Source organism: Anser cygnoides, chromosome 3 (assembly GCF_040182565.1).
Source record: "Anser cygnoides isolate HZ-2024a breed goose chromosome 3, Taihu_goose_T2T_genome, whole genome shotgun sequence".
Classification (NCBI taxonomy): Eukaryota; Metazoa; Chordata; class Aves; order Anseriformes; family Anatidae; genus Anser; species Anser cygnoides.
In genome coordinates this window covers 14,146,172-14,172,773 of record NC_089875.1, presented here as the reverse complement: position 1 = coordinate 14,172,773, position 26,602 = coordinate 14,146,172, and the positions used below count along the sequence as shown (strand labels likewise).

The 26,602-nt window shown below is 60.9% G+C and overlaps 2 protein-coding genes across 10 annotated transcripts; both read left to right on the top strand.

The window, feature by feature from the left end:
• Window positions 1–29: 29 nt before the first annotated feature.
• Window positions 30–21,238, top strand: KLC4 (kinesin light chain 4). Of its 8 annotated transcripts, none has more exons than XM_066993497.1 (17): window positions 30–182; window positions 1,085–1,232; window positions 9,327–9,593; window positions 9,775–10,005; window positions 10,340–10,418; window positions 10,508–10,733; window positions 11,050–11,137; window positions 11,370–11,471; window positions 11,585–11,758; window positions 11,869–11,968; window positions 12,512–12,564; window positions 13,299–13,366; window positions 13,448–13,556; window positions 14,322–14,444; window positions 20,274–20,398; window positions 20,478–20,535; window positions 20,615–21,238. In XM_066993497.1, the coding sequence occupies exons 3-17, from the start codon at window positions 9,345–9,347 to the stop codon at window positions 20,702–20,704; spliced, it is 1,875 nt and encodes a 624-aa protein (XP_066849598.1). In that variant the 5' UTR covers window positions 30–182; window positions 1,085–1,232; window positions 9,327–9,344; the 3' UTR covers window positions 20,705–21,238. The 8 variants fall into 8 exon arrangements, with proteins under 8 accessions (XP_066849598.1, XP_066849597.1, XP_066849600.1 ...); XM_066993496.1 differs by having other exon boundaries at window positions 14,322–14,471; XM_066993500.1 differs by lacking the exon at window positions 1,085–1,232 and having other exon boundaries at window positions 66–182; window positions 14,322–14,471.
• Window positions 21,239–21,340: 102 nt separating this feature from the next.
• On the top strand, window positions 21,341–25,736 carry LOC106044719 (heme-binding protein 1-like). 2 transcript variants are annotated; one of them, XM_066993513.1, is made up of 5 exons: window positions 21,341–21,623; window positions 21,702–21,787; window positions 22,918–23,150; window positions 23,883–24,041; window positions 24,227–24,361. In XM_066993513.1, exons 1-4 carry the CDS (start codon window positions 21,437–21,439, stop codon window positions 24,004–24,006), a joined length of 630 nt encoding a protein of 209 aa, XP_066849614.1. In that variant the 5' UTR covers window positions 21,341–21,436; the 3' UTR covers window positions 24,007–24,041; window positions 24,227–24,361. The 2 variants fall into 2 exon arrangements, with proteins under 2 accessions (XP_066849614.1, XP_066849613.1); XM_066993512.1 differs by lacking the exons at window positions 22,918–23,150; window positions 23,883–24,041 and adding exons at window positions 24,484–24,667; window positions 24,811–25,736 and having other exon boundaries at window positions 21,422–21,623; window positions 24,227–24,368.
• The last annotated feature ends 866 nt before the right edge of the window (window positions 25,737–26,602 follow it).

The window sequence follows — 26,602 nt, the reverse complement described above, 5'->3', positions numbered from 1 at the left end:
GGCGCCGGTGGCGGCTGGCGGCGGCCATGTTGCGTTTAAAGGGGCCGCGCCGCTGAGCGGGGGGGGAGGGGAGGGGAGGGGAGAAGCGGGGAGAGGGGGGGGCGGATTTGGGCCGGGCCCCGCCCCGTGCCGCCGCCGCCGCCGCTGCCTCGCACCGGTCTCCGCCGCCCTGTGCCGAGCAGGTAGGAGCGGGACGGGGGGGGGGTCCGGGGGGGTTTGGGGGGGATTTAGGGCCGGTGGGGCGGGTCTGCGGCACGGGGAGGCGCCAGGCCTGTAGGCCCCGGGGCCGCCCTGTCAGCAGGCTGCGGTGGCTTTGCCCTCCGGGGTCAGGCAGGGCGGGCAGGGGGGTGTCCCCACAAAAACGGGGTGTCCCCAAAAAAATAGGGGGCCTCCCCAAAATAAGGGTGTCCTCCCAAGAATAGGGTGCCTCCCCAAAATAGGGTGCCCCCCCTCCCAAGAATAGGGTGCCTCCCCAAAATAGGGTGCCCCCCCGAAGCCCCCTTCCCATGCCTCCCGCCCTGCGGCACCCCGACCCCGCTGTCCCCAGGGAGCCCCCCTGGGCAGGTGCGGGCCCCCCAGGCCAGCACGGCCCCGATACGTTTCGGGGTGCTCCGTGGTGCCCCGCCGCACCGCCGAGGCCCTGTGCGAAGCCCCGTTGGCCGCAGGGCCGTGGCGATCGTCCTCGCTCCCAGCCAGGCCTGGTGCCGTAGGGCTGCCGGGGAGCCTGTCCCCGGAGCCAGCCGGGGCATGGAAATAGGGCCTGGGCGGCTGCGGGGGGCAGCCCTGCGGCTCCATGAGCTGGGCTTCGGGGAGGTGTCGGCCGTGGGGCGATGCCGCCACGCAGGTAAGGGCGATAACGAACAGGGATGCAAACCCCCCAAGCCATAGGATCGATGTTTGGATGTGCTTCTGGGAGCCCGGAGGGAACGGCATCAGCCCCCCGCCCCGAGCCCTCAGATGGGGGCAGCCCCCCAGCAGCAGCTCGGTGGCAGCCGTGGGGTCGGTGTGCGTGGCGCTGCCAGCGGAGCGGTGGGGCCGTGGTGTTCCTGGAGCCCGGCCGCATCTCCTCCCCTCCCCCCCGCAGTGTGGTTGGCGCTGCTGCTGCTGCTGCTGGAAGCCGAGGGCAGCGCCGTGGGAGCCCCGCGTCGCCGCCACCGCCGCCGTGCCCACTGCTCCTCCGCGGCACCGCTGGGGCAGGCGGGAGCGCCGGACAAGCCACTGCAGGCATCCAGGTACCGCTCCTCGGCGGAAGATTCCCTTCTGGTGACTGGGACGGGCAGGGCGCCCGGCCGTCCCGTAACAAAGGGCCGCTTTGAACTGCAGTTTTGGGGAGAGCCGGCGGAAAGTTTTCCCCTGGGGGAGCTTGCAGGAAGGCAGGTAGGCGCGGAACCACGCTGCGGCGACGCCGGGGAGGGATGGAGGGGTTTCGTCTCTGCTTTCCTCGTCCCAAGGATACGCAGCGGGCGTGCCTCCCGCTGCCAGACAAAGCCAGAGGAGCGATGACGGAGGCGGCTCCGAGTGCACAGCCATGGCTCGCAAACTTTGGGAGCCTTGTTTCCGCCCAAACGTTCCTTGTGCAAATAAAACGCTTCCCCGAGCAGAGGTACACCCTGCTGGAGGGGCTGGGGGGGGACGCAATTCCCCGTAAACCTCCGGGAGGGAGAAGGGATGCGGCTAGAAGGCCGTGTCTGGAGGAGGGCTGGGGGATGGTGTTGCCGCAGAGAGCTCTGGCCGGGCAGCCCGGAGATATTTGCACAATGGTGGGAGGCTGCGGCGCGCTTCCAGCCGGCACCGGCTTCCCCCGCACCTTGCCCAGCTCTCCTGCGGCGCTGCTCCCCGCTAGGGTCTCCTCTAGCGCCCTTGGGCTCTGCTCCCCGGGTCACTTTGTCCCGCTTGGGGAGCTGGAAAAAAGCACCTGCCCCCGCTGCGTGCGAGGAGGAGGAGGGCGGTGTGCAGCGAGCACGGGGTCAAAGATCTCGCCAGCCCAGACGCAGGGTAAATAAACACGGCTGCGCTCTGCCGTGACTGGCGGGAGGAGCAGGAAGCTCGCCTCCTCTCCTCAGCTCTTTGGGAGGAATGCCCAGGTAGGAACAACGGCGTTAATCCCAAAAAGGGTCTCGGGGGGGGGGGGCACAGGGGACGCGCTGCGAGGCTTTGACCTTGGCGGAGGTGCCGGGTAAAGGCTCGATTTGCTAGGGGAGCCGGAGGTGAAGCCGATCCTGTGCTTATTGTGCGGGTAAAGCTTTGTCTCGGGGAACTCGCCTGCCTTGTTGTGTTTTGAGGCCCGTTTGTTTCTGGAAATAGCCCGCCCGCAGTCAGCTGGTCCCTGCAGCCGCCCCAGGTATGCAGCGGAGGGGGTGTGGGCGCTGCAGGGCCTCCCAGGGCACGCGGAGCAGCTCCGGGGCACTCGCTGGGCCCAGCGGCACCCCGACCGTCCCCGTGCTCCTGCGGCACATCCAGCCCTCGGATTAGGCAGACGCCTGCAGAGGCATCGGCTCCTGGGAATTATTCCGCCTGCTTTCATACCGCTGCGTGCTGTCAGGGCAAGGTAACGGCTCTCGCTCTGCAGCGAGGCTCCCTCCCTCCCTGCCTCCCTCTTTCCCCATCAGATCGGGAAGCCAGGGAGAGATGCTCGGCCTGGCTTCGCTCCAGCTGCTTAGCTCTTGTCTCCGCTAGCCCGGAAACAGGTTTTTAATGGTGCTCCGCTCTCGTCCCAGCCACAGCAGATGCAGAGTGGATTTGGCTGCTGCGGGCATGAGCAAGAGGTTTTTGTTTTCGTTTTTTTTTTTGCTTTTTTATTTAAAAAAAAAACAAACAACAACACCTTATCAGCTGATCTGGAGACGCTAGCGCAAGGGTGGGGGGTGATGAAGACTGCCATTCCTCTGGTCCCAGTGAAAGGTGCGTGTTTTCCAGGCCAGCCGGTGTTGTAAACAGCACGAGGGGCCGTAAGGAGCAATCGGGCTTTCTGCTGTCACAGTCTCTTTCTGCTATCACACGTGTCTCTTCCTATTTCTTTACTTATTTTACCTGCGTTGCCTCCCGTGTCTGTGTTCTGCGATTGCCAAAGAACAAAAGGGGTAAGCCCTTTCTGGTCTTGAAAGGAGCGGCTGATCTGATATAAAGCCGACCACAGCAGCTCCTCTGTCTTCCCCAGAGCAGATGTGCTCTTGACATTGGCTCACGCTTTGGTAACCCAAGAATTGTTTGCTCTGGTCAACCAGAACAAACCCCAGTTTGCCATTTCCAGCCGTGGGCTGGAAAGCAGGAGGAGATGAGAAGCTCCCAGGTCCTTTCTGAACCTGGATCACCGCGGCCACGTCCCTGGAAAGCCGGCTTACCACCACCTCGCCCTAGGCTTCAGGAAGGTTGTGTTGCAGCACGTTTTCTGTTAGAGACTGGGGTGGCGGGGAGCTGAAGCTTCTGGGACAGAGAGGAATGTTTCATGCTTGGGGGAAAGAGCATTCGTGGAGTTTTCCCTTCTTCTTGTGGGAGAACCCTTCCACGTGAGCTGCAAATCTGCTCCCTGAGCCCTAGTTAAACACCCTTGGGGCTCCTGCAGCCTGCGGGTTAGCGCAGGCTTTCCCAACACAGGCCTTCTGGCATCTAGAAGGGCTCCTGGAGCGTCACACTCAGCTAGAGCTGGCATGTGTCAGCTGCTGCTGAAAGAAGCAGTCCTGGCACTGATCCCCGTCCAGGGCGTAGGGCGGGCTGAGCTGTTTCCAGCAGCGCAGTCAACTTGCGCCGAGTTATAAATGACCGTCAAGCCCGGGGAAGCTGGGTGGGTGAAGCCTTTCTGGGCCTGGAGATTGGCTTTAAACCACGCGAGGGGATGCCTGGGTGCTGAGGAGAGTCCCGTGTTTCGGGCACGAGAGGACAAGGGCGTGAGAGCTTCCTGCCTCCATTCCCAGCTCTGCTGCTGGAGGTGGATTGCACTGGTGGATTCCCAGCTGTGTCCCTGGTGAAAGGACACGTGTGTGCTGCATTCCCTTCCTTCGGGCCCAGGATCAGTGCCTGATGCTGCAGCGCCCGGCCCCTTTGTCCTGAAGTGGTGCCCAGCGAAGGGAAACACGAGGAGGAGTTTATCAAATCGGAATTCAGGTTAGGATTTTATTTTCCTTTTCTTTTTTTTCTCCTGGATGGTCAGACCGGGTTAGGGGTCTGAAGAGCTTGTAGGATCTCTACCTCGGGAGATACTCAACCCTTGACTGGACGCAGCCTTCAAATACCTGATCAGAGGCAGGAGGATGGACCAGAGACCTTCCCAATGACACAAATACCCATCGCAGACCTTTAGTTAGGGAGGAAACTGCAACACAGCAGCCTGTGTAAGGTACACGAGGCCATCTGTGCATCAGTCAGTTTGACTCATGAGGCTCTGCAGTGCAGGAGGGGTCCGGGCTGGAGGCAGGGGCTGGGGGAGAACCGGGGCAGAAGACGGGGCCCGTAGGTGCCCCTTTTTTCCGCAGCAGGGTGGAGAAACTCATAAGCCAGGGTTAAACAATGGCAGGGCCCCACGCGTATCAGAGTTGGGCGGCACCTTTTGGCTTTGGGGTTGCAGCTCAGAAACGTGCTGGGTAGGAGCTCCCCGGGTGCTGGCCCCGGCCTGGTGTCCTGTTTGTGTGCCCTCGGTGGCTCTGAGGGAGCAGGACGTGTCCCAGGCATTGCTGGCACGGCATCCCAGAGCACTGCTCCCGCTCCATGCCTCACACGAGCCTCAGCGGGTGTGTCCTGGCTGCCCGTAGGCTCCTGCAGTCCCTGTTTGTTTCCTGATGCTATGGTATCAAAACGAGGAGGAGGCTTGTGACACCAGCTCTGCGATGGCTGAACCTCAGCACGCTGTTTCACTGCCCTCGTTTTACTTTTTGGTGTCCGAGGCGTCAGGCTGAGGTTTCGTTGTGATGTGGAGGCTCGGCTGTATATCGGTGATCTCACTTTCAGCTTCGTGGAGGTCAACCAGACTTCCAAAAAACCCTTTATTTGGTGGTTTGACAGCAATGAGCTGGCAGAGGTCCAAAAAAAAACCCCAAAACCCTAACAAAGCAACCCCCAAACTCTTCCCTGCTTCCCTCAAGGAGGTCACCCTACCTGCTCTAGGTAACAAAAGCACAAGACTGGGATAACTGCTGTGAAAATAAGCCTCCAGCCCCGTGTTTCCATTTCTGAGATGCTCATCAATATCCGTCTCCCAAACTTACTCCCTCCTTCTCGCTATGAATCAGCCTCATTCTTCTCCCCAGGAAGCTTTTTTTTCCAGAACCCAGTTGTTTTTCCTGCAATTACCGTATCCTTAGATCGCGTTCTCCTACAGAAGAGCTTGCTGCTAAAAGATCTGCGCTCACTGCCATGCAGGAAGCACTGGCAGGCCATCTGCAGTCTGAAGGAAGCTGCAGTCGCTGCCCTGACAGCACCACTCATGCGAGCTGTGCAGCACCCTGCATCTCACCTGTGCTTGGTCCAGGGACGCGCAGGGAGGCGGTGAAGCGAGCTGAATTTGTTCAGGCACGTGTAGAGGTAACAAAAGACCACCTGAAGTCTGCTTCTGTCGTAGCTGCCCCCTGATTTCCCCGGTGCCAGGTTTGTGGCTCCCTGGAGCCTCCTGGCATTAGGCAGCGTGACTTTGAGGTCCGCTTGGACCCACCATCGTCTGGCATCCTTGTCTCCGTTGTGGGCTTAAGATGCAAGCGCCGAAGCTTCCAGCTCTTTCCTCTTACAGCTCTTGTGTGTGGGAGCGGATTTCAGAGGCAGAAAAAGTGGGCTGACGAAAACTGCTGATGCTCGGTGGTTTCCCGGTGCCGCACCGGATCGCAGGAGGAAGGTTTGTGCCCGGCAGGACGTGGCAGCTGGTGGCTCCCCGGCTGGCTGCAAGTGCTGCAAAGCTCCGTGCAGGCTTCCTCCTGCCCTGCCTTCCCACAGCGCTCCTCCAAACGGGAGCAGGGGAGGGGAGGAGGGTGTTGTCGGGAAGCCGGGCTGTTCCGGCGGCTCACCGTCAGCAGGGAGGCCGTGCCAAGTAGAGCAGAAACGCGCTGGTGGAGACCTGAGCCGCGGCACCCCCGGAGCTGTGGGGATGGCAGGTGGATAAATGAGGAGCTGGGTGCTCCAGCCTGAACCTCCTCTTTCTGCCCGGATAAAGGACGCTCCATGCCCTTTGCTGAATGTGTGGGAGCAGGAAGAGTGCTTATGCAGCAGCCTCGGCCTGCCTGACCTTGGCATCGGTTGCCATACAGCACGTTGCCTCTCTGGAGGGCTGTGCACCGAGCACAGACCTGCCAGCCCTGGGGAGGGCTGGGAATAAGGCTCTGTAGGGAAGAATCCTCGCTTCGGAGGGACAATGAGCTGTCTTCTGCCAGCGTTCGTGGGTTTTCTTCCCTGCACTAAAGGGAGCAGCGTTTAAGCGACTCCTCTGCAGCCCTCTCTTTGTTTTCTTGGTGGTGTTTGGGAGTGAGCGGCCCGTGTGCTGCTCTTAGGTCTGGCACCCTGCAGCCAGCCCGGGCAATCTGCGCTCCCCCCTTGAATGGGAAGTTGGAGCTGAGCACTAAGGGAGTTGGTGCCTAGCAGAACTGTGCTTGCCACAGAACCGCAGAAGGGTTTGGGTTGGAAGAGACCTTAAAGACCATTCAATTCCACCCCCCTGCCATGGGCAGGGACACCTCCCACCAGACCAGGTTGCCCAAAGCCCCATCCAGCCTGGCCTTGAGCACCTCCAGGGATGGGGCATCCACAACTTCTCTGGGCAGCCTGTGCCAGGGCCTCACCACCCTCTGAGAGAAGAATTTCCTCCTAACCTCTCATCTAAGTCTTCCTTCTTCAGTTTAAAGCCATTACCCCTTCTCCTGTCACTACGCCCCCTGACAAAGAGTCCCTCCCCAGCTTTCCTGCAGGCGCCCTTTAGGTTGTTGCAAGGCTGCTGTAAGGTCTCCCCAGAGTCTTCTCCAGGCTGAACAACCCCGGCTCCCTCAGCCTGTCTGTGCAAGAGGTGCTACAGCCCCTTCATCATCCTCATGGCCCTCCTCTGGACTCGTCCTAATACTTCCATGGGGCCCCAGAGCTGAACGCAAGACTCCAGGTGGGGTCTCAGGAGAGCAGAGCAGAGGGGGACAATCCCCTCCCTCTCCCTGCTGGCCACGCTGCTTTTGATGCAGCCCAGGGTATAGTTGGCTTTCTGGGCTGCAAGTGCACATTGCTGGCTCGTGTTGAGCTTTTCATATCAACCTTCTTCAGCCCTGAGGTCCTTCTCCTCAGGGCTGCTCTCACCAAGATCATCTGGTCCGACCACCCCCCTACCACCAATGTCACCCACCAAACCACATCCCTAAGCGCCACGTCCAGCCTTTCCTTGAACCCCCCCAGGGACGGTGACTTCCCTGCAGCTTCCACGGTATCATCCTAGCCGAGAAAGTCAGGGATTGTGCAGAAGTGTTTGTGCAGTCAGTGAGAGGAGAAGAATCACTATCAGTACGTCTGGAGGATCCGAGGGTCAGGAAATGTATGTCGTTCCAGGGTAGGATGAGCCCGATGTCTCCTGGGTCAGGTTGTTTTGTTTAATCTCCCTTCTCAGACAACCTGAAGCCTCTGCAGTTCTGAAAAACAAGTTGAATGTGAGGACTGTGAGATGCTGTAAGCTTTTTCTTCTGGAAGGGCAGAAGAAAGACAGGATGTTGCTGGAGCAGAGATCCTCGTGTTTTAACACGCAGCTCAGCAGTTTCTCAGTTGATGAGTAGCTCTGTGCACAGCGGAATTAATGAGGCTGATTTCCTATGGATCTGGGGCTTGTCAGACTGTTACCAAGCAAGGTGCGAGCTCTGGTGGCTTTTTATCCCGGCTCATAAGATGTTCCTCTCCTCAGTGCGTATGTATTGAGCGTTACAAAGGTGGCAGCAGGAGCTCAGGCCGTCCCAGTGGGGATGTAAGTAATGCTTCTGTGAACACCGTCAGCATTTTCAGCTGGCCCAGCACACAGAGGGCCAGGTGAAGGGCTGCTCATGGGCCACCCCGCTGTGCAAGCCCTGGAGCAGAGCTCTAGGTGTGCTGTATGCCGGGTTCGAGGCTGCTTGTGGGCATCTCCTTGTGTCTCCAAGCGGTACCTGTGCTCCAGAGGACTCCCGCTCCCTGATTTCCCTATTTCTGGGTATGGAGCTGGGTTTTCTTGTGAGCCAAAACTGGTGACGGGGCCATTTTGCCCTTCAGCAGTTGTTACCTGGGCTTCTGTGGAAGCAGGTGTCTGCTGCACCTTGCTAGCAAGCTGTGTGCACCCATTTTGGGGCAGGCAGGTGGAGGTTTGCCTGGTGGAGCAGCGCTAGCATCCTTTGGGCTGCTGCCTGGGTCCCGCCACGGGCTTCCTCGGGAGCTGGGAATCCTTGCACATCTCTTCTTGGATTGTGCTTACCCGCAGAAGGCTGACTGTGGCAGGGTTTCCCTTGTTGCTTTAGCATTCAATCCCTCCCCCTGATGTTTTATCAAGGTGGGAAAGAGCACAGGGGAGTTACGGATCAGGTGGATTCCCTAGGAATGGGCAGCTAAGCAATTTGGCAAGCAGGCTCTGAGTGGCAGCCAGTTCTCAACAGACCTATCCTTTTCTTCCAAGCCATAGTCTGTGCCCTGTATCTTGATCTCGGTGACATTTTTCCTGCCGTTCTTACCATTTGGTCTTCCCAAAAGCAAACTGGAACTGTGTCAGTCAAGGTGAAACCTTTCAGTCTGAAGTGCCAAACGCAGAGGATGACGGTATGTGGAGCGTGGCAGGCGCCCAGGAGGGGAGGGTGCAGTGGGTGCAGCACGAGGTGGTGCTGGCGCTGGGTGACGAAGCGGACGTGAAGTCAGCATCGTGACTCGGGGGCTAGGTGGGGAAGGACTCGATTCTTGCTCACAAGTAAGAACAGTCTTGAGGAACGTGAACCTTTGCCCTGCTGAGGCTCTCTGCTGCGCTGAGAGTTTGCTGCGCTTCCTGAAGGACGTGCATCACTGGAGCAGAAAGCTTGGAGCTGGCATCCCTCTGCTTTCCCTTCCCTCTCTTCCGCAGTCAGAAGAGGTGTTGGGCTCTGACAGCCTCCTCGCATCAGTGGTTTGCGGGTGGGAGGTGCACACGTTGCAACCACAGCTGCCAAGCACAAGTCTCAGCTCCTAAATGGAAGCTAAATCAGCTCCCCTCGCTGCTGGGAGTGTGGGGGTGCTGGAGGGCAGTGCTGACTTTGGAAGGTGAAGTGGAAGGGCTTAATGTGGGCAGCTGGTTGAACCCTGTCGCTGGCAGATGAAGGAGGCTGTGGCACTTGGGTCTGGCTGCTGAAACAGCACCAAGGCACTCAGATTTTGGTTTTCTCTCTCTGTAGGGCTGCAGGGCCAGGACTATGTCCACCATGGTGTACCCAAGGGAGGAGAAACTGGACAAGCTGAGCCAAGAGGAGATCATTTCCAACACCAAGCTGGTGATGCAGGGCCTGGAGGCGCTCAAGAACGAACACAACTCCATCCTGCACAGCTTGCTGGAGACCATCAAGTGCCTGAAGAAGGATGAAGAAGCCAACCTCGTGCACGAGAAATCCAACCTGCTCCGCAAGTCGGTGGAGATGATTGAACTGGGGCTTGGAGAAGCTCAGGTGAGAGCGGCAAGTGCCCTCCTGTGTGGTTGGTACCTGGGACTGATGGGGGAAGGCAGGCGCGTGGCCATCCCCCGTGAGCTGGAGAGGCAGTGTGGCCCTGGGGGTGGTCCCTGAGCACGCGTGTGAGGGAGATGTGAGGCTGGGGTCTCTCCTGACTCTCACTGTCACTCTTGACAAGGTGATGATGGCGCTGTCCAACCACCTGAACGCGGTGGAGTCGGAGAAGCAGAAGCTGCGCGCTCAGGTGCGGAGGCTGTGCCAGGAGAACCAGTGGCTGCGCGACGAGCTGGCCAACACCCAGCAGAAGCTGCAGCGCAGCGAGCAAACCGTGGCTCAGCTGGAGGAGGAGAAGAAGCACCTCGAGTTCATGAACCAGCTGAAGAAGTACGATGAGGATGTCTCACCTTCGGTATGCCCTCGTCCTGTCAAGCAGCAGCCTTTTGCCCTGGGGGGTTGGAGCAGCAGGATTGCCTGGGTGTAACAGCCTTGCCCTGGGTTTTGTCCCTTCCCAGCTACAATGCACAGCAGGGTCTCTGGCAGAGCATGGAGTAGGGTGCCAGGATTTGATGGGGAAATCTGGCTTTACTGGGTTTGTTGTGTGGGAGAAAGATGGCGGCAGAGACACCAGGGAAGTTGATGGTGGTTTTGGGCTGCAGCAGGGAGAAGAGATCCGCAGGTGGCTCAGCCCAGGCTGCTGTCATCTCTTCTGAGAACCAATAGCACTGTGATTCCTGTTTTCTCAGGAGGAGAAGGAGGGCGACTCCACCAAGGACTCCCTGGATGATCTGTTCCCAAATGAGGAGGAAGAACACGGTCCTGGATGTAAGTGCGTGCTTATGCTTGGTTGCTGACTGTATCCGTTCAAACCTGCTCTGCCAACCGTGCCCCTGTGTGTTGTTCTGTGCCTGCAGTGCCCCACCAGCACAGCAGCGCGGTGGCAGCTGCCCAGCAGGGAGGCTATGAGATTCCCGCACGCTTGCGCACCCTCCACAACCTCGTCATCCAGTACGCCTCACAGGGACGCTACGAGGTGGCTGTGCCTCTCTGCAAGCAGGCGCTGGAGGACCTGGAGAAGACATCAGGCCACGATCACCCCGATGTGGCCACCATGCTCAACATCCTGGCGCTAGTGTACAGGTGGGGATAGTGGGGAGGGCACAACTGGGCCAGGAGGGCTTTCTTCCTCCCTTTCACCAGGTCAGCACATTCTGGTGACAAGGAGTTCTCCCAGCTTCCAGGGATTTGCCCTTCAGAAAGGGTTTTTGGCACAGATAAGGGATTTGGACTGCTAAACTCCCTGATAAAACTAGAGACTGGCTAAAGTAGGGAGGAAGGGAGAAATGAATGGGCTGTGGGAGCTGGCCTGTGTGGAAGGGGGACTGCTGTTTGTGGTTCTGCTTGCCGTGGGCTGTGTTGTCCAAACCCTGAATAACTAGTTGGCTTTGCACTGCAGGGATCAGAATAAATACAAAGAGGCAGCACACCTCTTGAACGATGCTCTCTCCATCCGTGAGAAGACCCTGGGCAAAGACCACCCAGCGGTGAGTGTCTCCCTCCTCTCGGTCACTTCTCTTGCCCAGGGACAGCAGGGACCCTGTGATGTGTGGGGTGCTGTTTGCATGGTGTGGGGCACCGTTTTGTCATGTCAGTATCTTTCTGCTTCTTGTTCAGTATGGCCTGGCAGGATCCAGGAGAAGCCAGTTCCTGACATGTAGGCAAGGTTGGTCCCACTGAATTCATCTCTGTTTCACAGAGAAACTTATATCTCTGCAGGTGGCTGCAACTTTGAACAATCTGGCTGTTCTCTATGGCAAGAGAGGAAAGTACAAAGAAGCAGAGCCACTCTGCAAGCGAGCCTTGGAGATCCGTGAGAAGGTACTGGACTCCCGTGACCTCCTTCCGTCCAGCTCTCCCTTAAGGTTTTCTTTCCTGACCTTGCAATTTTTAAATGTTGTCTTTTTGTGGCTTCCCTTCTTCCGTGCACCCAGGTCCTAGGCAAAGACCATCCCGATGTGGCCAAGCAGCTGAACAATCTGGCCCTGCTGTGCCAGAACCAGGGCAAGTATGAGGAGGTGGAGTACTATTACTGCAGGGCCCTGGAGATCTACGAGAGCTGCCTGGGTCCTGACGACCCCAACGTGGCCAAGACCAAGAACAACCTGGTGAGACCCTGGGAGGAGGCCGTGTGGGGGTGGGTGGGAGATAGCTGGGAGAGGTGGGGAGGGTTAACCTGTCTCGTCCAGTGGGATTGGAGCTGTTCTCTTGTTCACAGGCCTCCTGCTACTTGAAGCAAAGCAAATACAAAGATGCGGAGGTGCTGTATAAGGAGATCCTCACCCGTGCTCATGTGAAGGAGTTTGGCTCCGTGGATGGTTTGTACAGCAGGAGTTACTGGGGCTGGGGAAGGCTGAGCAGTTTGGTCCCCTGGCTCTCAGCCGGGGCTTGGCTGGTGCTGGTATCCCCTTGGCAGAGGGATGGGGATGCCTTGCAGGGCCCCTGCTTTGGGCACTCCTTGAGACACTGCCCTTCGAGTGTGTGGTGCTGTTGCACGTCCCTCAGAAGGAGACTTGGAGAGCTCTGGCTGTGAGTCTTTGCTAGGCTGGGAAGCAGTTGTGGCTAAAAGGGGAAATAGCAAGCGGCACAGTCATTCCCAGGCATGGCCTGAAGTTTCTCCTGTAGGCCTGACCCAGGTATTCCACTGTGGGAGGACTTGTTCCCTCCTTCCCATGCCCTGCCCTTGCAGTGTCACTTCGCTGGGGCTCTGGGCAGTGCCTGGAAGCCCCGTCACCTCCCTCTGGTGAGCTGCTGGCTTTGGAGACAGCGCTGGGTTGTGCAGGAGGTGGAGCTGCAGTGGAAGTAACAGAGCAAGAGGACAAGGCGGTGAACGGAGCTGTCTTGTGTCCTTCTCCACACAGATGAACACAAGCCGATCTGGATGCACGCGGAGGAGAGAGAGGAGATGAGCAAGGTGAGTCTAAGCTGGGGGTGCAGCCTCTTGACAGCAGCAAGAGCTGAGAGAAAGATTCGTTTTCAAAGCTGCCGGCCAAAGCAGGCCCAACGGAGCCATGCTGGCCGTGTCCTCTTCTCTCCCAGGGCTGTGGAGCAGGCCGGGAAATCCAGCCTTGCAGGACAGATGTGCAGTTGGAGTGAGATTCACTTTGCAGCCTGGGCAAGGACTGAGCCTCTTCCTCCCCTGGGACAGTCGGGCCTGGGCACAGCTGCCCTGGGGGCAATGGCACAGCACGTTCAGCATGATCAGGCAGTGGTGACCACACACCTGGCTTGTTCTGCTGGGGCTGCTACACTCCGCTTTGTGCCATTTACACATCTCCTATTAAAAAAGTATAAAACTGTCTTTGTAAAGCTTCTCTTTTTTTTTTCTTTTTTCCCCTCGCCCCTCTTTCTCCCTGCTTTTAGTGGCAGCAGGGAGAAGCCAGCTTTCCTTACAGCGGCTCTGGCCTCGAGTCTAGGCTTTTTGTGCCCCCAGAGCATTTCACAGTGGTTTCAGCCACCCTTCTAGGGCTGCCTATATGCAGGCATCAGAGGCATTTTGAATACTGAGTGGTCTTATCCTTGGGGTTGTGCAGGTTCTGACCCAAGGACACCTAAATGTGCCTGGCCTGATCCTGGTGCCCAGCGGGAGAGCACAGGGCGGAGAAAGGCGGTAGGCATGGGGCTAACGGCTGTCTTCTCGCCCTACAGAGCAAGCACAGAGACAGCGCTCCCTACGCCGAGTATGGCGGCTGGTACAAGGCCTGCAAGGTTAGCAGGTAAGAGGGGTTCGTGGGCAGCTCGGGGGGTGGGCGAGGTGGCCCCCAGGGCTCCCGCTCACCCACCATCTGTTCCCGTAGCCCAACTGTGAACACCACCCTGAGGAACCTGGGCGCGCTGTACCGGCGCCAGGGCAAGCTAGAGGCAGCTGAGACCTTGGAGGAGTGTGCAGTTCGCTCTCGGCGGCAGGTAACCCCGGGGGGACCTTCCTCGGGTGGGGGGACTTTGGGGTTCTGGGGCTGGCAGGTCATGGCGTAGCCATGTGTGTGGTGGGGGCTGTCCCGTGCCTTGCAGCCTCCGATGTCCGTGGTTTACATCCCCACAACCCTGGAACAGCTCGGTGGTTGGCGTTGGGGTTGTGCAGGGGTACACACGTGTGTGTATACGTATGTGGGGCTGCACTTGCATGCACATGGATGGGTGGAGCATATGCTGGGGGGATCTGTGTTGTGAAGGAAGCGTGGCTCTTGGAGTGCAGGAATCCTGCAGCTGCATTAGGGCAGCTTACTGGGCTTTGTCAGCTACCGAGGAGATCTGCACTCACTGGAATATTTTCCTCCTACTAATTATTTGTCCAGGAAATACAGTAGAGATTTCCTAGAGCGCCTCTCAGCCTAAACTCCTCTCAATTCTCACGCAAAGCGGGAGTTGTAAGCACCCAGCACAAAGGCTGTGGGAGAGCAGAAACTCTCACGCACCAAAATGTGAAGGACAAAAAGTTTTCAGCTTTGGGGCAGCGAGCCCTTGTCACTCGGGGTGGCTTGTGGCTCGAAAGGGGCTCCCTGAACCTGAAACCCAAACAGATTGCTAAATGTAGGATAGCATTTGGCTCTATCCTCGCGCGGGAGGATTTTGGCTGCGATGGGGCAACGGCTGAGAGGTGGGACGGGCCTGGGCAGAGCAGCACCACCGAAGGGCAAAACCTGGTGCTTCCTTATTCCTTTCTGCTTGCAGGGCATCGACCCAATCAACCAGACGAAGGTGGTGGAGATCCTGAAGGAGGGTGACGGCACAGAGAGACGTCGGAGCCTGGGTGGCGGCGTCAAGTACGAGAATGCCACAGACGGTAGCGAGGAAGTGAGTATGGGCGTGGAATGGAGCGGGGTAAGTACAAGACACCATCAAGAATGGCCTCAGCTGGCTGCTGGAGGGAAGGGACAGCCCGGCTCAGGGCTCTCCCCGTGTGGCCTGTCGTGGCATCCTCGTCTGCCTCCATTTGTCCCCCCGCACACTTCCTCCCCCTCTTTCTTGGCATGAGCCAGCCAGCCCACGAAGGTGCGTGTCTGGGCCTGGCTCCTGGCGTACAGGCCAGATAACCCCCACTGACGGCTCCTGCTCCCGGGGGGCCGCCGGGTCCTGGCAGTGCACAGCATGAGCTGGTCCCGGCCTGCCCTTAATCTCAGCCTTGGCAACCTTATTAACACCTCTCCCCGCTGCGCACCCTTCTCGAGGCCCTGGCTGAGCATCAGCCCCATCTCAGGCCCACGCAGCCTCCGCGAGCAACTTGCCTTTCCGTCCTGCAGCGCGCCACGGGCAACGCCGAGCCCAGGGAGGTGTGTGCGTGCCTGTGTGTGTGCCCGGTGGGTCTGTGGCTGCGTGTCTTCAGGGCAGGGGGATAGCCCGCAGGCAGTGCCTTTGCTGTCCTCTCCCGGCCTCGCGCCACCCGTGGGCTCTGGCTGAGCAGAGGTGGTTAAAGGCAGGTCTTTGCAGGGTGCCTGGCTGAGCTGGCCGGCGGTGGCGAAGGAGGCTGCTGTTAGCTGAGGCTCACGCAGGGTGAGCTGAGCCTGCCGGGCTCGCTCGGAGACTGAGGGGCACTTCGGTCACTAGCGCTGAGTTCGGAGGAAGGTAGGGGTCCAGGTGTGGGACAGGTGGCCTCTGCGAGAAGGCGGGAGAAGTGAGCATGTGTGAACATCAGGGGTGCTTGGCTCGAGGGCTGTTAACGCTTACTGATCTCCTGCAGGCTCTAGCTGAGAGCGTAGCTGGCACCTAGGGTCGGTTGCAGCCTGGCACGACACTGAGCACAAGTCCTCCGCTCCCCCCTCGCGTCTGCTCTCACTAACCCTTCCATCCTCACCCGCATGAGCTGCCTCCCTTCCTCCTTCCTCTCCCCTCTTGCCATGACAGCCCCTCAGCACCCAAGCCTGAAGCCCGCTGGCTCTCTTGATTGTGGATTGTACCCTGGAGGTGGCTGGAGGGGGCCTGGGGAGCAGAGCTTTGAGGGCTCCTCCACACACAAGGCTGCCCTCAGCCTCAGCTCTCGGTGTCAGGACTGAGGAGGGTCCTAGCCCTGGCAAAACACCAAAGGGCCCTCGTGTTCCCCGTTAGCAGAGGGGGACAGTCCCCGTCCCCGTCATCCTTCCCCAGGGGGCCCAGCCAGCTGTAGAGAGAGGTTTTGGGAGCTGGGACGCGGCTGCTGCCGCGTGCTGCTCGGCGCCTTTCCCAGCCAGCAGCACGCACAGCCAGCTCCCTCTGCCCCGCCAGCAGCCCCGCGCTGCGCCCCAGCTGCCCCAAAAAGAAGGCTGAGGCAGCTCCCCCTGCTCCTGTCCGTCACGGGCAGCTGTTCCCTCTGCTGGCCTAGAGACCTCGGTCACGCCGCCCCAGGCGTCTCTGCTGCCACCCCTTGAGCTGCCACCTGCTGCAGGCAGGGCTCCGGGAGCCCCCGGGGTGGCGGCGACCTCTCTGCCCCGCTGCACAGAGCAGCTCGAGAAGCACCCCGAGCCCTGGACCAGCTGCCTGCTGCCCAGGTAAAGGCGTGAGCCCGCTGTTTCGGCCCCGCCAGCCTCTCTCCCCGTCCAGACGCGGCCCGTTGCCACCGCATGCAGCCCGGGCCCTGCCCCAGCAGCTCCCTGGGCTACCTCCAACCTCACGGCCTTGTGAATTGTGTCTCTCTCCTCTCTGTGCACTAGGCTTAAATGCCTCCCGAGACTCCCTCTTTCCCCTCCACCGCAATCACCTGGATGTTTGTGTTGTACCTTCCGACTTTTCCTCCACACCATCCCTCCTTCCTCGGCAAGAGCTCCGCGCCAGCCCCCCAACCCTCCCGGCGCGCGAGGGCACCGCAGCGCCTGCAGAGAGGAGTGCCCAGCCGCACGGGGCCCCGCTCCAGCCCCGTGGCCAGCAAGAGCAGGAAGGATCTATCTGCGTGGAGCTGCCTGCTCCCCCCTGGCCAGGGCGGCGGGCTGCCGTCCCCTTGCGTGCCCCCACCCCAAGCCCGCCCTTGCACACCCCTGGGGACCGCAGGGGACTGTCTTCGCTCCGGGCGTGCCGACTCCACCGTCCTTAGACAGCCTGAGCCCTCCTAGCTTGTTCCCTCCCCCCTCTGCAGAGGCCGGGATGGGGGGCACGAAGATGTAGGGGGGCTGTTTCGGGACACAGAGGCCTGGCCTTGGCAGGCCCGTTGTGTGCCCGCTTGCTTTCTCCCCCCGTAGGCTTAGCTGATGTTAGCGCCCCGTAGCAAACCTGCGCTGGCCGCCGGCGAGCTGGACTCTCCCTGCAGCACAGGGCAGCCCCCGCCGTGCTCTCCTCCTCCCCGCCGTGCTCTGCAGCCCAGGGCCAGCATGGGGGGCTCTCGGCAGGGGCATGGATGTCCCTGCTGTACATCCCAGGTACGGGGTGACGGCCAAGGGCCCTTTGGCTGCTGGCTCCTAACCCGACGCTGTAGCTGAGCTGGCGTGGTGGTGGCAGTAAGAGAAAGCGTCCTGTGGCTCCAGGGTCCCCGCATGTGGCTGCTGAGGGAGGGAGAGGTGAGGGAGAAGCTGTTCTCTGTTCCTTTGGAGGCAGAGGGATGGGTAGGAGGAGAGCAGAGCTGCTCTCCAAGCAGGTACAAGTGGCTGAGGTACAGAATGGGCTCACTGAAGCACAGCAGGGAGAAAGAGGAGGTGCAAGGAAGGGTGTGAGGGAAGGAGGAGCTGGGGCTTGGGGTGTTCCAAGCACGAGGGACAGGTGAGGTGGAGGGAGGTTTCCACAGGAGGAGAAGGCTTTCCTGGGGAGGAGGAAGAGTTCTGAAATGCGGGACCTGGCTTGCAAGGCACGGTCCTTGGGGCTATGACTCACTGTCCTTAGCCACGTGGACGGGAAGACCGTAAACGTCTTACTGCCAGGGAGGCAGTGCTGACCCTGGGCTGGTGTGGGGATGGCTCAGTGCCCCCGGTGCTGCTGGTCCCCGCTGGGAAAAGGCCCTTTTCCCAAGAGCAGCCCACCACTGCCGTGAGCCCCGGGCCCTTGGGTGCACGCCCCCATCCCACCTGCTGTCAGAGGCGAGCCTCCCTGCCCTCCTGCAGGGAGAGAGAGGAGCCTGGGGAGGCTGCAGGCAGCAGGGCAGAGCCTAGAGGCCAGCGCAGGAATCCCCCCCCCTTTATTTATTTAGCTAGGTAGTTTCATGCTAGTCACCTGGCAGGCTGCGATAATAAACCTGCTTGTGTCTGTCTGGGCCTGGCTTTCCCGTGGTGGTGGTGCGGAGGCCTCGGGGCACGTGCGTACCGCTCTCCTGGGAGCTTGTGCTTGCTGAAAGGGGGCTTGTCCTCGGGACCACGGGGGCTGGAGGCCAGGGCTGAGCGCCGTAGGGCCGCACCGTCCCTGCCTCTCCCTCCCACCGCTGCCCCGTGCTCCTCGGAGCGTGGGGAGCCCCCAGTTCAGGCCTCAGCACCACCTGGCTCTGCGCTCTGCCGTGTCCCGGACCTGGTGCTGTAACGACTGTACCTCTGATTAAAGGCAGACAGACCAGAACCGCTGCCCTGTGCTTCTTTCCATGCTCCGTAGGGCAGCGTTGCTCAGCCCCGGGGTGGAGGGGGCGAGACGCTGCTGGATCAGGCATGGGTGCTTGGTGTCTGTGTGCGTGCAGGGGGGGCGTGCTGCTGCATGGGAGGCAGGGGGCACCTCACTGAGGGACGCAACGCTGCTATTCACCTCCCCGGTCTCCAACCCGGGGTTGCTTCCAACCCTAGCCCTGCAGCCTCGTGGCGGGGCTGCCGTGGAGCATTTGAGGTTGGGCTTTCCTCAACAGCTGTTTACGTTACCCAGAAAAATACCCCGCTGTGCCCTTCGGTGCTGAGCTTCACGTGCGGCCAAATCCTGCCCGGGTCCTCTGCCTCCATGCAGCAGAGGGACTCGGTGGTGGAGCTGCTGCTTGTTCTCAGCGCTCTCATCCTGGTGGGTGCAGTGAGGTGGGTGCTCTGCAGTAAACCAAGCCCCATCAGCGTTCTGGGTTAAAAATAACGCTGCAGAAGAGGGAGCGGGGAGAGAAAGGAGGCTATTTTTAACCCGGAGTGCAGCAGCACTCGGTTCTGGCATTGGTCTGCAGTCAGCCTGCACCGCTGCAGCTGGGGAAACGTGGCTCCATCCTCCAGCCCCGACCCCAGAGCTTACCTCCCAGTGGGATCCCGCTGCCCCTGCACCACGACCCTGCTCCCCTGCCCCGGCAATGCTCCCTGGCTCGTGTGCCCTGGCAAAAGGAACAGTGCCTGGCGTGGCAGAGCCCTGCCAGCAGCGTGGTGACCCAGTGCTAGCGGTGGCGGGGCTCTCTTGCTTCCTCCCCCCTCTCCCCTCCATCCCCATCTTTGCTAGTGCTGCGTACCGATGGCCGGCTCTTCCCAAAGCTGCCTGGGATGCCCGGCGGAGGAGCTGGATTGCTTTGCCTTGCTAATTCTGACGGTGCTCTCTGCGTTCCTGGTGAGTGGGTGCCTGGCAGCAGCAGCGCGTGGTTCCCAGCTTGGAAGCCCCTCGTGGCGATGAGAAAGCGAAGAGGTTCTCAGTGCGCTTGGCTTACCCGAGAACAGATGGGATCGGTGCTGGGAGAAAGGTTTGCTGGTAGGAGACGTTCTGTTCAGCTGGAGGAGAGAGGCCCGGGGTGGATCAGCTTTGGGTAACCGCGGCAGGGAGGTGTTGGAAAAGCCCTTCCCCAGGGCTGCAGCAGTTCCTGAAAATTTGGGGGTGAGAACAAGGAGACTTAAGGCAGACCCCGGACAGCACTTGGGCTCTCGCTGCTGCCAGCCCAGGCCAGGGCACACTTTGTTCACGTGGAGGGGTTCGAAGGGGCTCCCGCACGTGCTCATGAGGGCTTCTGTGGTTGCCTCACCTCTGTTTTTTCTGCCTCGTTGTGCCAGGGAAAACAGCTCTTGGGGCCGTTGGGATCAGTAGCAAAGAAGACCACAGTTAACAGGTCGTGAGAGCAAAAGCAGCCCCACACCAGCAGCGATGCCGCAGCCTTGAGCAACGGGTGTGCCTGGCCGCGTGGGAGAGCTCGGTGACACAGTGGCACAAGGCGGTGGTGTGCTGGCAGCCGGCACGCGGCCACTGAACGCATCCACGTGGAGCTAAACCACGAGAGGGGCTAGAGTCCATCAAGGGCTGAGAGCACCTGTCTCAGTAGCGGGGACATTTGGGGGCACGAGGGAGGCAACAGACTGGGGAACCAGGTTTAGGGCCAGGTTTGGTCTCTGGAGAAAGCAGGCAGTAAAGGAAGCCCCGTAAAGAGCCACCCCGGAGCAGCCAGACGAGCCCGTCCCAGGGGCGTTCGAGGTGGGCTGAGTCCGTGTGCGAGTGCCGAGTGGTTTTGTCTGACACGAGTGAAGCAGGACCAGCGAGCGGGAGCAGGACAAATGCTGGACGGGCAGGGGGACCACCACCAGCACAGCGAGGAAGGGGGAGAGGGGAGGCTCGTTTCCAGCCGGCAGCAGGCGGGGAAGCGAATGCCCTAACAGCACGTCCTGGCCTGACCGAAGGTGTCCCCAGGCTCGGGGACCCCCGTCGGCGCTTGCTGCTTGCTGCCCCCGGGGACCTCCGCTGAGCTGTAGGAGACGGAGCGGGGCTGGGGGTGCCGGTGGCCCGGTGCAGGTCGGTTCTCAGCGTGCCAGAGCCCCCCCTCAGCACCGCTCAGCCCTGGCCCCTGGCTTGTGTCTCCGTCTCCAGGACGGCAGCGGCACCCTCCAGCGCAGCAGCTCCCTGGGGAAAATCCGCGACGTGATCCGGAGGAGCAGCGAGATGTTGGTCAAGAAGCTGCAGGGCAACGGTCCCCTGGAGCCCAGGAACACCAGGTATGGGCCCGGCGGGCCGCGGTGCCGCCGACGGGGATCGGGCACGAGCTGACCCCCGCTCTCCTCTGCTTCCTCGCAGCATGAAGCGAGCCGCCTCGCTAAACTACCTGCACAAGTCCAGCGACGCCTCCTTCGAGGTGAGGGACGGGGACGGGGCAGGAGAGGGTGCCGGGGGGGGCCGTGGGTGCTGATTCTCATATCTGCTGTGTTTTTCAGGGCACCCAAGGGCTCCGTGCGGAGAGCAGAGGCCTCAGCGCCAGCAGCATGGATCTTTCCTCCCACAGCTCCCTGCTCGCTTCCAACTGACCCCCCCCGCGGGTCCCCCCCCTGCACTCAGCGCCTCGCCACGGCTTTGCAGGGCCGCAGCCGGCCCCCCTCCCCACCTCCACCGCTCCCTTCCCATCACAGTGTGCCCCCCTCGCTCCACTCCGGGGGTCCTGGTGGGCGGGGAGGGGGGCTGCAAGGAGCCCCTAGCTAGTTTGGGGTGGCGGGGGGCACTGGGGACAGCAGGAAGGTTAGGGTGCTGGTGGGGTGGGATGCCCCCCAGCAGGTGGGGTGCCCCCCAGCACCCGGAGCACCGGGATGTCCCCCATCCCCTAGAGCACTGGGGTGCCCCCCGCCACCCGGAGCCCCAGGCTGCCCCCATCCCCCGGGGCGCCCCCATTACCGGGATGCCCCCCGACGACCACCCGGAGCCCCCGGGGGCCCCCCCCCATCCCCGGGGCACCCCTATAAGCCCCCAGCTTGCAGGAGAGGGCTGGGGGCTTAAACTGGGGGCTGGGCGGGGGGCACGGCGCGGCTCCCGAGCTGTACTTTCCGAAATAAAGCCCCCCCCCCTTCCTTCCGTGGCTGCCGGGGGTGTTTTAGGGGGGGTATTTGGGGAGGGGGCGCGCACCGGGGCGGAGGGCGAGGATGTCGGAGGGGATGACGACGGGGTGGTGACGTCATCATGACGTCAGAAAGGGGCAGTTCTTTTCCGGAGCAGGGTGGAGCTGGAAAGGGGTTGGGGAGGGCTTGGAGGCGGACGGGGGGGGGAAGATGGCGCGGATCAGGCTGGAGGACCTGGACGGGCTGGGCGAGGAGGAGGAGGAGGAGGAGGAGGAGGAGGAGGATGAAGGCGGGGGGGGGGAGGACGAGGAGGAGGAGGGGGACGAGGAGGAGCGGGGCCGGCTGTTCGCGCACTGGGAGGCCGTGGCCAGCACGCACCGGGTGAGCCTGCCCCCAGGTGAGCCCCGGGGGGGGGACGGCCGGGATTTGGGGGGGGGACACACGCGGGGCACCCCCTGACCCCTTTGCCTTGCAGACATGGCCGGCCCCATCGCCCAGATGAACCGGCACAGCCAGGCGCGGGAGCCCGTGCCCCACGTCTCCCTGTCGCGACACGGCAAGGTGAGAGGACCCCCGACCCGCTTCTGATCCCCCCGATTCCCCCCCCCCCCTCCATGCAGCCCCCCAGCCTTGCACCCCGCTGCCTGCCGCGCTCGGGTGCCTCGCCGCCTGGCACGACCCGTGCCAAGCAAGTGTGGGCGCTGCTTGGGGGCTGCACAGGGTCAGGGCGCTTCTGTGGGGGGCGGGGGGCTGCGGCCCGGCTGGCAGCACCGAGGGACCCCGCATCCCGCCCGGGGGAAGGGGCTGTGCTGCTCTGTGCTGCCATGGCCTCGCTGCCAGCGCCGCGTGCGGCTTGGGGTGCCACGGCGCAACAGGGGCGTAAAGCTGTCAGAAGTGTCCGAAGTATAAAGGGTCTGGAGGGGAAGATGTAGAGGGGTGGCTGAGCCCCTTGGTGTGTTCAGGGCAGGGCAGGCTGAGGGGAGGCCTCATGGCGGCCTGCAGCTCCCTCACGAGGGGAGCGGAGGGGCAGGCGCTGAGCTCTGCTCTCTGGGGACAGCGACAGGACCCGAGGGAACGGCATGGAGCTGGGACAGGGGAGGGTCAGGCTGGGGGTCAGGGAAAGGTTCTGCACCCAGAGGTGCTCGGGCACTGGGACAGGCTCCCCAGGGAAGTCATCACAGCACCAAGCCTGTCATAGCTCAAGAAGCGTTTGGACAACACCCTCAGACACAGCTGGGTCTGATTTTGGGGTCGTCCCATGCAGAGCCAGGAGTTGGACTCGATGATCCACGCAGATCCCTTCCAGCTCAGGATATTCCATGGTTCTGGTTGTCAGACCCGAGCACATGTTATTGTTTGTCACAGCTGCTGATCCAAACCTGGCAGCTGCTGCTTGAAGACTCCCGTTCTTGCTAAGTTGCACACCTCCTCTAATCTCTTGCACAAAAAGGTGCTTTGAGAAATAACTGTGAAGAAGCGCTCGTCAGACTGGTTCTTGTGTCTCTGCAGGCTTGGTTAGGCTTGCTCCCAACCAGACGTCTGTCAGTTGTCCTCTATACGAGGAGGGCTTAACCAGTTTCTTCTGGGCTGAGGTCCAGTACAGCTGCCTGTGAGACACGTCTCAGCACGCGGGGGCACAGCCCTGAACCAGGGCTTCACCGCACTCCTTTCCCTGCTCTTCTGCATCCCAGTGGCTTAGTTTGGGCTCCTCTGTACCTGCACCGATCCCAAGCAGGAGCGGTCCCTGGGACTCCGTGGGACCTGAAGATCTTCTGTTGCTGTTGGTGCCTCCTTTGTGCCTGAGGAGGATTCTTGGAGTTCGACTCCGGGGCTGGGTGAGGAGATGGGAGCCGCCTCGTGGCATCAGTGCTGAGGGGACTCAGGAGCTTGGGCCCTTGTGGATGCGTTCCCCAGGCTCAGGCAGGTGGGTGGTGTGTGGTTGCTCCTCCTGAGCCTCGTGTCATCCTCTTGGAAGTGCATGAATTCCTGTACCACCTGCAGAGCCTTCCTGGCCTCAGTACTGAGACAAAATCCCCGACCCAGTGGATGTGAAGCATTGTCACTCTTTCTCTTGCCCAAGTCTCACCTTCTAGAGGGGTGCTTGGTCAACGTACGGGTCAGGCTGCAGGGCTCCAGACACCGTGCCTTGCTGAACTGAAAGGTTCGTTCTCACATGCTGTCAGAGATGAGAACTGCAAACAGTCTAGAGGGACTGTCTGGTGGGTTCCCTTGTCTGGTAAATGCTGTTGCTCTGCTGGGCTTGGTGGAACAGGCATGGCCCCATCTGAGGGTGACTCCTGTGCACCCTTTCTTTTTTGGGCTTGTCCAGAAGACCGAGTGTCTGTCGTGGAAATAGAGGTTCTGACCCTTACCACAAAGCTGTCCCCTTTGCACGACCCGTGCTCGTGTCTCTTCTTCCCAATTTCACTTCTTGGTTTGGGAGAAGGATCCAAGAGGAGTTTTGTCCAACCTTCGCAGCTCTTCTTTGTGCTAGAGCTCTGCCGCCAGGCCTTCCTTTCTCCTGCGCAGGAGGTTTTTTGCCTGTTACCCCACAATGTACATAGTGCTCAAGGGAATGGGCGCTGCCGCCCGAGGGTCCAGTCGAGCTTAGTGGAGGCCTTTGGGTGCCTGGAATCAGGACCATCCTTGTGTGTAGGCAGGACAGTGACCGGAGAGCAGCAGAAAGCCCTGTGCTCCCTGCTGAGGATGTGCTGCATTCCGTGTGCATGCCAGGAGCCTCCCCGCGCCCTGCCCCGTGTCTGTGCTGTTCCTTTCGCTGACTTCTGCCCAGCGGCGCTGCGTGTCCTTGCCTGAGGTGTGTGCACCATGCCAGCTCCCCTCGCCTTCTCCGTCCCCCCCTGCCAGTTGCTGGCATGCAGGGAGTCCCGTCTCGGCAGGATCCCTTCTCCCCGCTTCTCGCCTGCCGTCGTGGCGTTGGCTTTGCCACCCAAGTGCCAGCGCCCTAAACTCTGACCGGCTTTGTCCTGTGGCCTGTTGCAGTGTGAGGAAGCGGCCTACGAGGAGCGGCACTACCCAGCTGGGAAGTGGGCGTGTGTCACCAAGGGGGAACCCCTGTATGAGCAGAGCATCTCCCTGAGCTTCATGAAGCTCATGCGCTACATCTGCAAGGAGAACTCTGTAGGTGTGTGCAGGCAGGGGCTGTTGGGGGCTGGCAGGCTGCGCAGAGGGAGGGCCCTGCCTCATTTCGGCCCTCGCCTCTCACCGTGCCTGCTGGCTGCCTTCCTGCCTCCTTCCAGGTCGCTACTTGGGCATGACGGTCCCGGTGCTCAACGAAATCCACCTGAACGAGGAGGGGACCGAGCTGGAGCGCGAGGTCCTAACCGCCTATTACCTCCCGGGACAGTTCCAGCAAAACCCCCCCATCCCCATGGACCCCGAAATCCACATCACCGAGAGGGCGCCGCTCCGGGTTATAACCAGGTGACCCCAGCGCCGGCCGCGCTCCCTGGGCTCGCCGCGGGGCTGCTGCGACGCCCCGGTGGGCAGAGGGATGGGAGACCGTGGCTGGGGCGAAGTGCGGCAGCTGGCGGCTCTGTTTGCTGATGTTGTTCTCTTTCCTGTAGGGTTTTCTACGGGATAACCACCGAGGAGACGATTCTGCGGGAGATCGGTCTCTTCTGGGAGCTCTTGGGCTCCACAGACGCCGTGCTCCGGGAAACCTACATCGTGGCCGTTTACCAGAACCCCAGCGTCCCTCAGCGCCGCAATGAGATCTGGTTCATCCGACGGGCAGAGTGAACCCTGCAGCCGGCGTACGTGGCGGTCCTGACCCCAAGGAGACGAACGCACGTCCTTGCCCGCCGCCCACCCGCGGAATGACGGACCGGGAGACTGCGGGCTGGCTTTGCGCCCTTGCCAGGGGGAAGCCTGCCTGCTCTGTGCTTCCCCTGCCCCTGCCGGGCCCAGCTGAGGCCGGGGCTGGCACCGGGGAGAGCCTCTGCAGGAGGCCGCTGGTGGGAAGCATGCGGCGGTGCCCACGTAACCGTGAGGGCTCGTGCAGCGTGCTGGCGCGACCTGGGCTGCTCTCGGCCCTGAGCCGGGGCTGTAGAGCTGAACCGGGCGGGCCGGTTGGCAGTCACGAGCCGGGGGTGTCCAGAGGGCGAGTGTGTGTACAAGGAGCGAGGCCCTGGACTCCGGTCAGCCTCCTGCAGGAGCGGCTGCGCTGAACAGAGCCGCTGAAGTGCTGCTACGGGGACAGAGGGACTCGAAGGGGGGAAAGGGCTGGCTGCCAGCACGATGTGGATGCCAAACGTTTCCCACCGGGTGGCTTTGTAGCCTGCTGGGTGCCTCCCCGGCTGTCACCCGCCGTCCCTCAGCTGGGACCGGGGCACTGGCAGCCGCCAGCGGTGGGTGCTGGAGCCGAGACGGACGGGTCCCGCCTCGCGTCGCGCTCCCACCAGCAAGCTCCGCGCCCCCAAATACTGCCGTGCTCTCCCGGGGGGAGGCCGGCAGCGCCGAACAAACAGCAAATAAACCCAGCTCAAACGCTGCGGCTGCGGGTCACTGGTGGCGGGGACGTGGCGTGCCTGGGTGGCCTCCTGCCACCGCCTCCACCGGGCCGGCCGCTCTCATCGCCGGCCATGAGCGGGGCAGGTGGTGGAGAGAGGGAGGCTGCGGAGTCGCCCCCGGCTTCCCCTGAGGCCTGTGTGGTCCCGACCACAACCAGAGCCGCCCCCGGTGACAGGAAGCCGCGGTTCCGCTCTGAGGGCGGCTGGGCTGCAGGCAAAGCCCCGCGGCACGGCTCGGGCACGGGTCTCGGCCTCGTCCCCAGGGATGGTGCGGGGAGGCTGGTGGTGGGCCTCCGTGCGGGGCTCGGGGGGGCGGGCAGGAGGCAGGGAGCCCTGCACCAGGAGGCGGGGGGCTGCGGGGGGCGGTGATGGGCACCGGCCCCTCAGGGGGACCCCTCGGTGAGCCCCGGGGTGGGAGGGGAGCTCTGCAGAATTCCTTCACTCTTTTAACATCTAGTAGCTTTTTATTTTCTTTATTTAATTTTTCTATTATTTTATTTTATTTTATTCGTATTTTTTATGTTATTTTAAAAATCTATTTATTTTATGCAATTTTTAAATTTAAAATGTTGGGGTTTTGTATTTTTTTTTTTTTTTACCTTTTTTGCATTTTTCATATTTTTGTAACGTAAATTTTTGGGTTTTGTAATTTTTGTACATTTTCATATTTTTTAATTCTTCTGTAGCTTGAAAAAGAATTTTACTTTTTTTGCATTTTTTGATTTTTTAAAAAATTATTTAAAATTTTGATATTTTTTAATGTGGTGGCCTTTGTGATTGTTTGCAGATTTTTAAACGTTTGTGATTGTTTTAAATTGCTGCGATTTTTTTTTATTTTTTGTAACTT

What these genes read in the sequence shown, in the direction of transcription:
- LOC106044719 (XM_066993512.1), top strand. Translation starts at nt 21,437, where the DNA reads ATGGCGCGGATCAGGCTGGAGGACCTGGACGGGCTGGGCGAGGAGGAG. An exon ending in CCCTGTCGCGACACGGCAAG is followed by an intron (nt 21,788 to 24,226) that starts GTGAGAGGACCC and finishes GGCCTGTTGCAG; the next exon opens with TGTGAGGAAGCGGCCTACGA. An exon ending in CCGCTCCGGGTTATAACCAG is followed by an intron (nt 24,668 to 24,810) that starts GTGACCCCAGCG and finishes TCTTTCCTGTAG; the next exon opens with GGTTTTCTACGGGATAACCA.
- KLC4 (XM_066993496.1), top strand. Translation starts at nt 9,345, where the DNA reads ATGTCCACCATGGTGTACCCAAGGGAGGAGAAACTGGACAAGCTGAGC. An exon ending in TGGGGCTTGGAGAAGCTCAG is followed by an intron (nt 9,594 to 9,774) that starts GTGAGAGCGGCA and finishes ACTCTTGACAAG; the next exon opens with GTGATGATGGCGCTGTCCAA. An exon ending in CCAAGACCAAGAACAACCTG is followed by an intron (nt 11,759 to 11,868) that starts GTGAGACCCTGG and finishes TCTTGTTCACAG; the next exon opens with GCCTCCTGCTACTTGAAGCA.